Here is a 16,532-nt window from a genome sequence, read left to right on the forward strand (position 1 = left end):
ATAAATCTATTGCTTCCTTTGTAAAACTAAGTACATGATCAAACTCAATTATAACACACTTACCCTTCCTTCAGAATATCATATGCATCCTTTACCGACTTGATAATGTTGAACACCTTTCCGTACTTGTTAATAAATGTATCAGCCATTCCAATTAAACCTTTAAATGGGTCCATCAATTCTTCCTTAATTGTTTTCAATAAGTTTACTACTTCTTGTTTCATAGATTGCTGAAAATATGAATATTAACACAACATGCTGATGCTGATGCAGAGTAATTTCAACACAAAATTACAATACACAAAAGTGAAAGAGGGACTGTATTTCTTTCAAAAGATTTTGAAGAAGATGAAATGAAAAAAGGTCCTGCTTATAATTCAAAAGAAAACCATGCTCTGAATGAATCATCTTCCACATTGCTGATATATTCTATAATATTAGTCAGACATCATAGTGAAAGATAAATCATGGACAGATATATTTAATTAAGTATTGCTTCACATTTATTAATCAAGAACTGAAAGTTCAAATATTTTTACCATGGAGAACTTTCCTTTAGAGAACTTTATAACTGCATCCTCTGCTTCGTCAACTTTCTCGGCGACCCATTTTGTACCTGCCGACTCTAAAGCTTTAAATGCCTTGGCTGCCATGTCACTGTACTCTGATACTAAAGCTGCTACATCAAACCAGTATGGCTTGTCATCTAAAACACAATATTAGATGGTCAGGGCTGTTTTAAACAAAATCTAAGTGCTAATGCATCAGTCCAGTCCAATACGAAAATTCGTAATATTACGAAACCAGAAGTCTCTGTCGAGACTGTAGCTCTACTGGTTTGTACTTATAACAAAGGATGAGAGAAGAAGCCATTGCCATCAGACCAAAACTGTTTTAGTAACATTTTAAAGGAATTTCACAGAAAATTCTATATAATCATTAGTAACCATGGCAACATTGTTCATCGAAATAAAAAACCTATGCACTATTTTATGTATCTTAGTGTAGTCTACTTGTGTGCCAAGTTATTTTGAAATCAGACCAAAATTGTAAAAGTGATTAAAGGAATTTCACAAAAATTCTATTTTTAGTAACCATGGCAACACTGTTCATCAAAATCAAAAACCGATGCACTATTTTATGTATCTTAGTGTAGAACTTGTGTGCCAAGTATATTGAAATCAGACCAAAATTGTAGGAGGAGTAGCGTTTTAAAGGAATTTCACATAAAATTCTATTTTTAGTAACCATGGCAACACCATTCATTGTAAATGAAAATCCGATGCACTATTTTATGTATCTTAGTGTAGTCTACTTGTGTGCCAAGTAATTTGAAATCAGACCAAATTTGTGGGATTTGAGTAGCATTTTAAAGGAATTTTATGAAAATTCAAAAATTTTAAATAACCATGACAACACCGTAAATCGAAATCATAATCCGATGCACTCTTTTATGTATCTTAGTGTAGTCTACTTGTGTGCCAAGTAATATTGAAATCAGACCAAATTTGTAGCAGGAGTAGCATTTTAAAGGAATTTTATAGAAAATTCTATTTTTAGTAACCATGGCAACACCGTTCATCGAAATCATAATCTGATGCACTATTTATTTCTTAGTGTAGTCTACTTGTGTGCCAAGTTATATTGAAATCAGACCAAATTTGTAGCAGGAGTAGCATTTTAAAGGAATTTTATAGAAAATTCTTTTTTTAGTAACCATGGCAACATTCATCGAAATCAAAATCCGATGCTTATTCTATGTATCTTAGTGTAGTCTACTTGTGTGCCAAGTTATATTGAAATCAGACCAAATTTGTAGCAGGAGTAGCATTTTAAAGGAATTTTATAGAAAATTCTATTTTTAGTAACCATGGCAACACCGTTCATCGAAATCAAAATCCGATGCACTATTCTATGTATCTTAGTGTAGTCTACTTGTGTGCCAAGTTATATTGAAATTAGACCAAATTTGTAGCAGGAGTAGCATTTTAAAGGAATTTTATAGAAAATTCTATTTTTAGTAACCATGGCAACACCGTTCATCGAAATCATAATCTGATGCACTATTCTATGTATCTTAGTGTAGTCTACTTGTGTGCCAAGTTATATTGAAATCAGACCAAATTTGTAGCAGGAGTAGCATTTTAAAGGAATTTTATAGAAAATTCTATTTTTAGTAACCATGGCAACACCGTTCATCGAAATCAAAATCCGATATATTCTATGTATCTTAGTGTAGTCTACTTGTGTGCCAAGTTATATTGAAATCAGACCAAATTTGTAGCAGGAGTAGCATTTTAAAGGAATTTTATAGAAAATTCTATTTTTAGTAACCATGGCAACACCGTTCATCGAAATCAAAATCCGATGCACTATTCTATGTATCTTAGTGTAGTCTACTTGTGTGCCAAGTTATATTGAAATTAGACCAAATTTGTAGCAGGAGTAGCATTTTAAAGGAATTTTATAGAAAATTAATTTTTAGTAACCATGGCAACACCGTTCATCGAACAAAATCCGATGCACTATTCTATGTGTCTTAGTGTAGTCTACTTGTGTGCCAAGTTATATTGAAATCAGACCAAATTTGTAGCAGGATAGCATTTTAAAGGAATTTTATAGAAAATTCTATTTTTAGTAACCATGGCAACACCGTTCATCGAAATCAAAATCCGATGCACTATTCTATGTATCATAGTGTAGTCTACTTGTGTGCCAAGTTATATTGAAATCTGACCAAAACTGTAGGAGGAGTAGCATTTTGAAAGAATTTCACAGAAATTTCTATTTTTAGTAACCATGGCAACACCGTTCATCGAAAATCAAAAAACCTTGTATCTTAGTGGTCTACTTGTGTGCTAAGTTATATTAAGAAATCCAAAACTGTAGGAGGAGTATGTAAAAATTGCATATTAACCAGGAGCAAAGGATACAGATGTTCAAAGAACGGACGATGCATTTCACTATATAATCAAATAGGCCTCACCCTAAAACTAAGAAACCTAAGATTGGGGAAAGCGTAATATTACATAATTTTCGTAATATAAAACTTATATTACAATTTTTGTACTTAGTTAGTTTAAATCCCCAGAATACGCGTAATATAGCAGATTTTAAGAGAATATTGTATTTTCACTTTATAACCAATTCAAGCATTGCAAGAAATTGAGTGGTGGGTAGCAAAGCATAAAATTCACAATTATGGTAGAGGCACACGGCTCATCATAGCATGTACTTAGTTGGTTATTCGCCTATCACAAAGCAGAAGAAGATTTTCAAAAGAAATAAAGCATTTTCACTATGGACAATTTCTTTTATTATTCTTTTTTAGGAATTTTTCCAAGGATAAGACAAATTTTCCAGTAAATTTCAATATTCCCTTAAGCATGTCGCATTGGTCTATATCCCCGCCCTAGCACTAGAACCCCTAAAAATCACACCTTTGGCCATAATTCAACTGTTACAAATTTGAAATACATAGAATTCAAATCTCAGTAAGATTACAAGTTATCAAACAGTGTGACATCTGATGTGACAGACTTTGTACCCGACTCAATTTTTGCAAAGATTGCATTAATTTTAGTGGTTTTGTAATATAGTCTCTTACATCAGGTGACATAAAAATTTTTCACAAAACATACCAAAATTTCAAAGTAGTTTTATATGACAATTTTTGTTTTTATGAAGTCACAAACTAGTTGGATTTTGTATCATTTTTCAGAAATAACAATAAATGGACAAAATTTTAACAATTTCAGCTATATAATTGATAGAGCACAGGTCTTTTCACAACACCTTATTTTCATGAGAATATCAATAATTCTTTATTAGCAAAACATAATTTTCACACACATTGAAATATATAATCATGGAAATTTTATATGCAAACATTTTCATGATAATATTTTTCAAACACTGTTTTGCACATCATTATATGAAAATATTCTTCGAAAAAAAAAGTGTTTTAACAGCATATATCTTCTGTTTTAAAACTAGAAAACTGACCTGTTGTGGCCCACCTTCACATGGAATAGAATTACAAATTTGACTTACAGAATGATTCAAAAATATATGAAGTATAAACAACTCTTTTCCCCACACAAGTCAAATTTTGAAAATTTCTTGAAATGTGCTGAATTGCATATATTGTATATGAAAAATAAATTATCAAAACATACCATAGTTTCAAAGTAACTTATTGACAATTGTTTTTATGAAGTCACAAACTAGTCGGATTTTGTATCATTTTTCAGAAATAACAAAAAATGGACAAAATTTTAAAAATTCCAGCTATATAATTTATAGAGCACAGGTCTGCTCAGGAACAATATTTATATATTTCATTGATGTTATAATTCTACACACATTAAAATAGAAATCAAATTGACTTAAGGTAAGTCACTCGGCTCAGCTTTACAGAGTAAAGTTCTTAAAACAAAAGGAACAGCAGAATCATTTAATTCATGAAAAAATTTATTAAAATTCAATTAAATAATAAAATAATTATTTTCAACAATGTATATTTTTTATCAATCAAAGAAAAAACTGAATATCCTGTAAAAAATGTTCAAAGAAGCAAGTCTTTATTAGGGACTATTTTTTATGGTGAGAAAGGATATTTAGCAAAAATTTCTGCTAATCTGCACATTTATTAAATTTGAACGTTTGAAAGTCTTTACTCACATATTTTATATAGAAAAATATTTTAGTTATGATATTTAGGTTTATTTGATATAGGTCTTAATTTAAAATTTTAGAATAACTTTAAAATGGCGATAAAATTCAACAACCTTTGCCAAAAACAGAGATATATCAAAGAAGTCAAGATAAATTAACACCATTTTTTTGAAATTTCGACATATTTCCTGACTTCATTTCAAAATTAACGTCATTGACCCCAACTTTTTCTTTCATTATTTTAAACTTCAGCATATATTATGTTTTATTTATCTAGAAAACTTAAGCCATACAAAGCCTGATATAAGAATCAAATATTACATTGCCTCATTTAGGGCCCTGCCATGGGACCCAAATTATAATGTTATATTTTAGTGCAAAAAGGTCACATAATTATTTACGCGCATTAATTTGCAAGATTTGATCAATGATAAATATTATTCAAACTATTTTATGTAAAGTAAGAATAAATTTGTCGCCATGGTTACAGCTGAAAAAATATAATAAGAGATAATTGTATAAAAGTAACAAACTAAGGGGTTAAAATTTAAGTGCAAATAGGTCAACTTAAATGTACCATACATCAGTACGATGCACACTGACCCCCTATTTTCTCTGCGATTTTGAGTCACACTTTATGATTACTTATCCAAAATATACTTCTCAAAAAATCCTTGATATAAGAAATTTGAGGAGTGACTTACCTTAACTTCAAAACAAATTTCATTTGCAGACAGAGGTAATTCATCTCAATGTGACAGATAAAGATAATGCTTTGGATTTTCTTCAGAGGAAAGCTAATTAATCCCAAGAGACTCATTGCAGTATTCAGTTTATAATGGGAACATTTTCAGCAATTATCTCTCTCTGCCAATTCATTTTCATATAAAGTAAAGGAATATACCCCAGCTCCAAACCAGAGGTTAGAGAGAAACAAACTTAGCATCAAAACATATACCTATTTCTGCCTACTGAACTACCAAACCAATTTTGAACTTAATTGGGCAACCATAAAAACAAGTTATTAGGAGAAAACAGAAAATTTGTGGACAGAAGAATGACGGACCACGGATGGACAGCTGGACATAGTGATTCCTATAGGGCACCAGCAAATCCTAGCGGGGCCCTAAATATTTTTCCATCAAAGTTTGATTTGGGGAGAAAGTATTGGTCATTACCAAATAAAGTAGTACTTTTATAAATAGTAATCACAGAAGTTTTGTCTCTAAAACTTCATGACCATTGTCTATTGTGAAGAGGATAGATTTTTCTATGATGTTGTCCAATTTAATCATTTCTTAGTTATCTTCCCTTAAGAGACATGGGGCCATTCATATGAATAAATCAGAATTCCCTTTATCTAAGGATACTTTTTTGGTAATTAAAGTAGATATTGATAGATGCTTTACAAATAGTCACAAGGAAAGGTCATATGAGCTTTAGCCCTGGTGAGCTAACAAGGACTTTGGACCATTTCCACTTACCTCTCAGAAAGAAACAAGCATCTTGAATCCTGTCTTTCTGATCTAGAACAGTTTTTACAGCTTGAAAAATCCTATAAAATAACGAAATTATGATATTAATCAAATGCATTTAAAACGAGTACTGTAAATAAATGTGGTGTAATATATTTTTAATTCTTGAACATAGATAATCAGAGATTATAAAGATCAGGAGCTCAATCCAACCAATGTTTCCTTTAAGAAAGACAAAGTCCTACATTAAACTAATAATATAGTAGTGTAAAAAATGCAGCATTCATACAATTTTGATCAGTTGCAGCTTTGCAGTTACTTGGGAATGGACTCATCCAAAAATTCAAACTAATCACGCATCCAAAAAAAGTAATTCAATCCAACATCTGAAGCAAGTTTGAGAGTGTTCATCCCTTGATGCACCATCCATACATGCTTTGTTCAGATAAGCCTTACAGTTTCATGTTAATGGACCTGCACCAAAAACTTTAGCCTGGTCACTCATACGAAAAATGTAGCTCAAATCCAAACCCATAGCAAGCCTAATAATGTGGGGCACCCTTAGATGGATCATCCATGCAAGATTGGTCAAAATTGGGCTTATACGTAGTTACAGTACTTGGGAATGAGACCTGCTCCAAAAATTTTGTGTCCGTCTGTCCATCTGTTTAGCTGTCTGTCCATCTGTCTGTCTGTCACATTTTTTTTTCTAAATGCTTGCAAATATTGAGCTTTTTTTCTGTGCATAAATGTTGATGAGTTACAGATCAAGTTTAGATTTTGTTCATTTCAATGATATTTAAGGGAAATATGGCCTTTCAGTGCTGAAAATTTTACAGTATATATATCAGGATAATCCTATTTTGACCTACAATGAACTATAATAATGAGAATGAATGATAGAACTCACTTAAATATGCTCCCTCCTATTTTCATCAATGCCTCTTTGGGATTTTTAAGAATGTTTTTAAAGGCATCAATTATATCTTTAACTGCATCAAAAATTTCTTTTCCTTGTAGTGGAATAACAACTTTTATTGCTTGTTCAATTTCCTATAAAATGAAAGCATAAAATAAATATGAAACCTCTATCAAAAAATCTATAATCTAAATTCAAGTCTAACATAAAAAGATGTAAAATGGTCATAACTCGCCATCATACATACATGCACAAACCCCATTACATCTGTCTTGATGTCATTAAATAACTTGGTCACTTTGTGGACAAAGTTTATGGCTGGTTGAAACTCCACAGGTAAGTCTGCCGGATCAAAACTTCCTATCTTTCTCATGGCTGAAGATGCAATATCCCTCAGTTTTAAAATCTAGAAGTATATGTATATAGATATACACTAAAGATTAAATTAAACTGAATACATTTTATCAAACTTAAATCTACCATACATGCACATTATTTTGAATATTTCTGTCTATGAAATGTCAAATGAACTATAGCTTAAATCTTCCACACATGCACATTATTTTGAATATTTCTGTCTACTGAACATATAAAAATTCTTAATTTTCAAGGGGACACACATATTTATGTCCACCAGGAAATGTAATTTTTCACAGATATTACTTCTGAATAATTCTTCATCCATGAAATGTGTAAAAAAAAAAAAAAAAAAGAAGAAGAAGAAGATGTACAATTGCACTATTTAACAAAAATTCTGTGAAAGTATTAATAAATCTCATTCAGTGGTATAAGAGGAGTTACAGATAAGAGATGGGTAGCTGGGTACCCCAAAGTGTAACAGACAAAAGACAGACATCCCCATCACTACATGCCATCCCACTTTTCAAGCTGGGGTTATAACAAATATGAGATTAAAAAAAAAGAAATCTTAAAGGAATGAAGTATTAATTCAAGATATAAGCCTGCAAAGAAAAAATCACAGATATTTAACTTAGATTATAACCTTTTGAGGTAAACTAGTGATGGCCTGAATCAGCTCATTAATAATATCCTTTATGTTCAATCTTCCAGATATGATGTCTTTGAAGAGTTGAACACCCTCCTTGATTCCATCAACAATCTCCTTCAACTTCTTGGAAAAATTGGCTGCCAACTTTATAATTTTCTTCATGTCATTTCCCTACAAAAACACAAAAATGATGTTGTTTAATGAAAATTTGAGTGTGTAGATCAACCATAAAACAAAAGGAACACTGGTTATAATGTTCACCTGATCAGAAAAAATATTCTCCTGGACCTAAAGATTGAATATGAAATGATTTTTTTATTGATATATCTTATCTATGTCAAAGACAATGATTTCCTTTATGTATTTTGTATTTACTGGCATACGAGTCCAATTTTGGGAAATTAAATTACTGAAATTAAATTACTTTATACCTGAAGAATGTTTATGCTGTATTCAGCTCCTCCTTTAAAGCAAACTCTAGCTTGGAAAAACTCATAGTTTTTTCCAATGAAGCCAAGATGAATTCTTGCGTAAGCCTCATCGTGAACTTTAATTTTTACATGGCCATGTGTTGGTGCTATCAAAATTAAAAAAAAAACTCAAATGTTTCAGAAAAATTATACTACAACTGATGGAATAACATTCAGTCTGACATCTATATTCATTATTAGCAGACCTGACACAAATGATACTTGTGCAAATTTACGATTATTTTTGGTGTTTAAATTATAGGGACATGCCTGTATCATATTTTTCACGTAGGACTACTGTGCCTCATAAAATATGCCTATGTGACAAGTCTGTGATTCAAAAACCAATAACAGTCACAACACTGAAAACCATTCCTTAAATAATTAAGATCTCGCACTACTAAATGACCATAAGTGCCGAGTAAAGGTCAACATTTTAAGCACTTCACCACTATGTGGTCATTAACATCTCTATATGAGTGAAATATTCTTGAATGGGACAAACAACAACATACAATCAGTCAATCAATCAATCCTTAAATAATTGGTGGGTTATCAAGGTGCTTTATAATGGTATTTATGCAAGATGATTATTTGATATTCATAAGCAAGACAAAAATGTACAACATTTTTGTAATTTGTTATACATTTTATTACAAGATGTTCAATTTGATATCATTTTTGAAAAAAATCAAATCATAGAAACATTTACCAACAACCAAGTCAAGAAGATTTATCATGATCACACCAAATGATGCCCCAATGCTTTTAGATCCTATTAACTTCTGCCAGTCCACACTTGGTGCTTCCAATCTAAATTTAAGTCCATCCCAGATGCTCCTTCTAGACCTATGATGGTTTTGTGCAAGGTCCATCACATCAATGCCTGCATCATATGGATCTATCATTGACGTACCATTATTTCCTGTCGGTTCACTATGTGCAACAATATTAGAAAACATTATTTTTAATTATGGTTATTGTCAAATTATTATACAGTAAATCTTTTCAGATCTGAAAACCAGTATTTTCAACAACAACAAAATGACCTGACAAGACAACATTCCAGAGTAAAACAATCAAATTTACTGAAAGGGACTACAAGTTTAGATCATATTAGGCAAGACTTTGGAATATATACGAGGGCTGTTCAATAAATAATGTCCTGATCTATATATATATCATATGACACTTGAATTATTGACTTTTATGAATTTATAACAGTTTATGTGACCACTTTTCTTCATTATTGAATCTTTTAAATGAATTTATAACAACTTGTTAAAAATCCCAAAGAAACATTCACTGAAATATATGACATTTCACAATGCCTGTTTTTAGACAAAAGAGCAGATGGATTTCTGATAAAAAATTATATAATGGTCATCAAAAATGGCCAAAAACAAAAATTGCCAAATTTCAAAACAAGGGCAATTTTCTTAAAAATTAGTGGTATTCTTTTCAACAAATTATAAATGAATGGTAAAGAATCAGTACTAGATTGAAAATAAAAGACATTATAGCAAAAAAAAAAAGCATATACGAAATTCTTAACAATTATTTTAAAATATCAGTAATTGTAGTTATCCACGATTATTTTATTTTCAAACAGATATTGGAACATAAATCTATTGATTAGAACCCTCAAATCAAAATTTATTTATTTTTTACTCAACATTAGAAAGGTAGATGCCAACTGTATATAAACAATGACCCATTACACACATCTTAATCAAGCACATAAATAATCTGTGCTGTTTAAGAATAAAAAAACACTGTTAACAGATTAGAACTTCACCTATTCATTGGAGCAATCATTTTGCCTTTTGGATGCCCCATGTACAAAAGGGCAGCTTCATAGCGTACAGACTGGTCCTCATCAAACAATGCAGAATACAGAAGAGTATCAGCTGCCTAAAAATATAAGATACATCTTTTTCATACAAACATAATCTGTGGCTTAGCATACAAATTAGGAAGTAATCATTCTGTATTTACTGATAAAAGAATATTAACTTTAAGCTCAATCTGATCAAGTGAAGACTATGACTATTGAGAATTACATGTTGATGTTCATATTTCCTGAGTGCATGACATCCAGCCCTTTTGATCCACTGTGAGTTTGTACTGTTGATGTGAGAGATAATGTAATCATAGGACTCATCCATTCTAGCATTTCCCAGTGTCTCCAGAAGAATCACTTTGTGATGGTCATAAGATTCCTTTTCTTCCTCTGTCATCACTGCTCTCCTTTTTCTGTACTCATATGGATCTATATATGTCAAAATCAAATTATTACAGAACACAAGTCAACAAAGTTTGTTTTATTGATGGATACAACAATTTCAAATACTTGATACAAACTTGATGGATTGATTAATCAATTTTGTTTATCTATCTCTAATTATTTTCTAAAAACTTAAGTTGTATTCATGAGCTAAGCCCCTCCCCCCCCCCCCCTTCTTACCTACATGTACACTCAAGTTCTTCATGTATTTACTTATGCACCAAATATTGGTGTTTGGTTTCGATAGTCTATCAGACCTGCCTATACCCTAAATAATTGTTACCAATAGTTTTCAACCAATCTCTCCATATTATTTGAACTTTGTGCTTAATATTGTCTTCTTTTGATAAATGCAGAAAATTTCATAGCATTCAAATACACCAAACAACAGTATTTATCACTATTCTTGTGGAAGTAATGCCTTGATATGATACTCATCAAAAGCTTATTATGACACTATATATATGGACAATCCCACAAAAAGTACATGCATGGTGAAAAATATTTCCATAACCATCCTGAGAGTTAACCTCAACTGTTAAAAGTTAATGTGTGACCATTTGCGCATTGTTATTTTTCTTAAAATGCCCTGAAAATTGCATGATACTAGTTATTTATCAAGCTGAACCAGTTTTTTTTCCAGCATTCTAGCTACAAATAATAATTTATTTTATTGAAAATGGTTAAAAATCAGGAGATTTAGCACATAGATAATATAGAATTATTTAGGGTGTAAAAAGTCTAAGAAGTAAATAATGAGTAAACTGGGAGATTAGGCAGTTCATATCTATGATGATTCCAATATATCCCTTCTACAACTTTGTAGCAGATGTATCATAATGATTACCATGCATGCCCAGTACAGAATGCACCCAATTTACTGTTCTTCTTGCTCGATTAGAATTTCCCTCTTTGGACAATTTGTGACTCACTGCACCTAAAGCCAACATACATCGGCTATGGGTGTCCTTTGCATAAAATTCTTCAGGAAACTTTTCTTTGTGAAAGACAGCATCTTCTAAAGCTTGCAGAAGGACCTGTTTGAAACATATAAATGTCGGAGAAATTCATACAAATAAATATAGTCATAAAACAAGGTATAGGATAATTCTGGGGGGCTTAAACAAATTAAAATTAGTCAAGTCTATATTTATCATTCATTTTACGATTTAGTCAATAAACAGTTTTACCCTGTGAGGAGACCTAAATTTTGTTGCCACATGTGTCAGAATTCTTTTAATCATCTCAGGATCTGGGTTAGGGTTTAAGAATATTTTTTCTGCCAGGAGCTTATCTGATAGTTCTGTATTCATGGCCCCCAAAACATCAACCATATTCTCCTTTGCTCTTCTGTTCTGGGGTAAGCTAAAAATACATTGATTAATATTAAAATATAGAAATTATGTACTCTTCAAAACTGTATGCATGTTTTATAGCTAAAACTTACTTTGTGTCAAGCTGTTCAAAGTAAAACTCTGCAATTCTTTCAACATCATCTTCTGGCAATTTTGTCATAATTTCCACAATGTTTCGAAAGCAGATAGCCAGCGCATGTGATCCTACAATACCAAATTAATAATGTTGTCAATTAAATTTGAAAGAAATATCCAAAGTACCAAATATGTGGAAAAGTATTCAGAATTAATTTCTTTTTAAAATAATAAAACAAAAAATATCTGCAAGCTAATCTGTGAAATATACTAAAAGTGGAGGGGCTGTTATAATATGCTGTTTTTAAGATTACAAGTCAAACATACAATTTTAAAAGAAAAATGAATATTGCAAATACATGTAACTACCTTCTGGGGGTTGGTTTTCCATACAAGTCAGATTTCCATGAATCTGTTCTTTTGACAAAGTTACATTGATATTTCTCTCTGTTTTCTTCAGCTAAATGAAAAAATGTAATATTTATTATGTCATAGAAAAAAAATATTGGGGAGCACAAACAATTTCTTACCTGGAAACCCCCTTTTTAAATGTTAATAAAGGAAACACTTTTCACTTATAGTTCCAGTGTAATGTTACAATAAATTACTTAATATTCTTAAAACCTTGCTTTCATGAGAGAGTCATTTATATTTATCAACTAGGACATTTTTTCACGAATTGGGGTTACATGTTGCTCTATATAATCTTTAGAAATACTAATTAATATATAAGAGTGACATTTTGGTAAGCACACTGTCTTCTGCATAATTACATGAAAGTAAAGTTTTTGCTAATAACAAGTGATTTACAGTACATGTACGGCACTAGGTATTTATGGATCAGTCAATAGACAAGTCCTAAAACATGCTACTACACCTCAGAAAGAAACAAATCAATTCAAGCAAGAAGTGAACTACAATGTTCAAAAACAAATCTAAAACATACACAAAACCAAAAAAAAGTTCACAGGGTGAACCTTACCATTCACAAATAAAATGAATCATTTACAAAATGAAATGAACTGTGCAAGAAGCGAAACAAAATGCACCAAGCAAGTGGTGTCGTAGCATGTTTTGGGGTATATATAATTCAATTTTTACATAGTTTTAAAAATCACATGGATTACATGCATGTATGTATTTTGATAAATAAAAATACTGTATGTTTTGTCATTCACTTGACCTTTTGTTCCATCAAACATATTCTACTAGTATAAATACTTATCATAGTAACGAATCTTTAAAAACAACAATTATTCTAAAATTTTAAAAAATTATTATCTTTACATTTCCAACTTGAATTGTTGTATTCAGCAGGAATTGGAAAGGTTTCTCCCAATTGCGTTTATCAACATGTCTTGTTAGAAAGTGTAACTTTCCTTGACTCACATAGGACATTTCTGGCATAGCTAATTTAAGAAAAAAAGGTTAAAATGGTTAGAAGTACAGTATTAAGAGATGAAACATTGGTTGATAAAATAGAATTTTATACCAATACACTCAACCCTAATTATTTCATACTTAAAATGACCTAGAATTTTTTTTAGATAGCCAATAACTTAAATATAGAGGTTAACAGACACAAAAACAAGAAACCCAATAACTACACCATTCACATGAGTCAGTAAGCATTAAAATCTGTTCTTTATCAGCATGATTAAAGATTTGAACAAAATTTTATTTCTATCCAATTACAGGAAGCTTTCACAGAAGTTTCATTTTTTTTCCTGGCCCAGTGGTTCTTTAGATTTTTAGATGATCCCACCCAATTGTTACTAGCTCATCTTGGAAGAGGCTATATCCCTTCAATTGAAAATTCATTCCCCTCTATCCAAGGATATTCTGGGCCAAGTTAAATTGAAATTGGTTGAGTGTTCCAGAAAAGATGAAAATGTGAAAAAATTATTTTGGTGACAAGGACATTAGACAAAATAGACAAATTTGGTCAGCCTTTGGACACACTTCAGCTCATATGAGCTAATTCAAATTTACTCAGCTGAGGGTGCTTTTGTATTTTAAATATGATTTAAAAGCCTTTTAGCCAAGCATACTCTGTGTCAAGTTTGGTTAAAACTGGCCCAGTGGTTCTTCAAAAGATGAAAATGTGGGTGGAAAATGCATGTTTACAATGATATTGACAATGACAACAACAGATTACAGACAAATTTTTATCAGTAAAACATGCTTGAGCCTTTGTTTCAGGGGAGCTAAACATAATAAATCATGTTTAGTTGGACAAATTGAAGTGAGGACTGGCATACCTTCACATTTGTTAAAATGAATTCTATTGAACAATTATATTAATCTTGGGAACATTCCATAAATATTTTTTTTTTTCATTCTTCACAAATTATTGTGGCAAATAAAGCTTTTTTCCTAAATAAAATTGTTATTGAATATTTTTTATATTTATCTATAATTGACAAAGAGAAATTATCCAGTTTAAGGATGCTCTAAACACTGCACAATAAAGTGCTCTATTTATTGTGTAGTTTTATGCAGTTAGAGTTATTGTGTAGTTTTATGCAGTTAGAGTGATCTGCCCTTAGATGTTCGATTAAAGAAATTGTTATTTAATGTTAATTACATAAGTTATAATAGATTAATATATTTTTAGCATTATATAAGACCAAGAGTAAGAAATTCAATTAACTATTTTCATTAATTTTCCCAGTGTAAGTATACAACCGTGATCTCTATTGTCTTTGAACATTTTTCCTGCGCAAATAAGGCTTTATGTTCTAAATGAAGGAAAAAGTCTCAATATGCATATCTATATATGATATATTTTTCTCTGAGTCCAAAAAAACAGTTTCTGTTAGTGTTTAGAGCTTCCTTAAATAAAGCACTTGTTATTTTTGTTAACCATTGAAAACATGCTTCAAATAAGTACAACTACAGTTGTCATGTTTCAATATTGATAATGTTCAACTTACCCATGTTGCTGAATTCATTCACTGCTTTAACTTTTCTCATGTTTGCATGAGGGTCAAAACTGTTTGAAGAAAAAAAAATAACAGTAAATAAAATATATGTCATGTATATTCTCATAATAAAGTTGTTTTTATTTACAATAAAAATTATGAAGGGACAAGGCAATGACCTGTGGTGCATCTTTGGAGATGTGAAGTCCTCGTCAATGAGTACACTATGTATTGTCCCCAGATAGTCATGGAATTGCAGAGTCTGTAAAATAAAATCAGTGTTAATTTTGTGACAATTGTTATTTGAATTGCCAACCACAGCATAGACAAAGTTGAAATTTGGATCAAGTCTAGAATTAAAAGTGGAAAATATTTAATTGGTTGTTAGAATGACCAACAAAATATTTTTCCACATTTTGTTTTCAGGGTGTTAACCCAAACAGCAATGAATACAAGATCATCATTGCTTATTTTAGAACAAAAAAAACATATGTACTTTCAATATACATGATACTATAACTTACTTTAAAATGAAAATACATACATACTTTCAATGTATATGCAAGTACAACTTTCTTTAGAGTTGAAACAGTGTAATTATGGTCTTACTTTTGTATATGATCCAGTACAAAAAAATATTTTCAATATATATGCAAGACACATACATGTATAACTTTCTTCAGAGTTGAAACAGTGTAAATATGGTCTTACTTTGGTATATGATCCAGTAGATTTTTCAACGGGATGTCCATGTCTAACCTTGATAAACTGCAAGCCATCTTTTGAATTGGAAACTGTGTATGTTGCATTGTGTTCACCTTGAATTTAAACAACCTGCATTAAATTCACTTGTTCCCAATGGAGATACTAATCAGATTCTATATAACTTAAAAAGAACTAGTTAGTTATATTGCCCACAAAAAAGGTAACAAAAAAACCTACTGTCAGCAAGGATTATTATATCTACACTCCTCTAGGAAAGATCATTTAAACTACAGTCTTAGTCTTGTAAGACATATTCAAGTTGAAAAACATATTTTCATCAATAATGAATACTTACAAAGCAAAACTCCTTAAAAATCTTTAACCAGCTGATCCTTCATGTGTTACAGTCATTTGAAATGTACAGTTATAACTTATATGTACACCCAAAGCAAATGTGCAAGTATTAAAGGTCATTGATAGACTTCACATCATTTTAAGAAGTAGATCACTCATACCAAAAACAACAATTACATATGCAGATCCCAAATTCTCACTACTGATATGGTCCCCAAGATGCAATATCTGTTTAAGGTTGGTCTGTGTCAGATTTATCAAAAGTTTAAGTTTTACACATTC

At 30.8% G+C, this 16,532-nt stretch overlaps 1 protein-coding gene across 1 annotated transcript in view; it reads right to left on the minus strand.

Moving 5' to 3' along the window:
- The window catches only part of LOC134282530 (uncharacterized), a gene marked incomplete at its 3' end in the record, with an annotated part of 79,707 nt that extends 66,042 nt beyond the window's left edge, over window positions 1-13,665 (minus strand). Inside the window, 15 exon segments of the mRNA XM_062764933.1 lie at window positions 64-230; window positions 540-706; window positions 6,162-6,232; window positions 7,063-7,205; window positions 7,319-7,477; window positions 8,075-8,251; window positions 8,512-8,657; window positions 9,263-9,486; window positions 10,349-10,464; window positions 10,614-10,822; window positions 11,685-11,874; window positions 12,028-12,202; window positions 12,285-12,396; window positions 12,637-12,727; window positions 13,555-13,665. Of these exon segments, the coding sequence (XP_062620917.1) occupies window positions 64-230; window positions 540-706; window positions 6,162-6,232; window positions 7,063-7,205; window positions 7,319-7,477; window positions 8,075-8,251; window positions 8,512-8,657; window positions 9,263-9,486; window positions 10,349-10,464; window positions 10,614-10,822; window positions 11,685-11,874; window positions 12,028-12,202; window positions 12,285-12,396; window positions 12,637-12,727; window positions 13,555-13,665 (2,258 nt within the window).
- Window positions 13,666-16,532: the final 2,867 nt, after the last annotated feature.

Source organism: Saccostrea cucullata, unplaced genomic scaffold (genome assembly GCF_032062105.1).
Source record: "Saccostrea cucullata isolate Sc308-1 unplaced genomic scaffold, CSIRO_AGI_Scuc_v1 ctg297, whole genome shotgun sequence".
Lineage (NCBI taxonomy): Eukaryota > Metazoa > Mollusca > Bivalvia > Ostreida > Ostreidae > Saccostrea > Saccostrea cuccullata.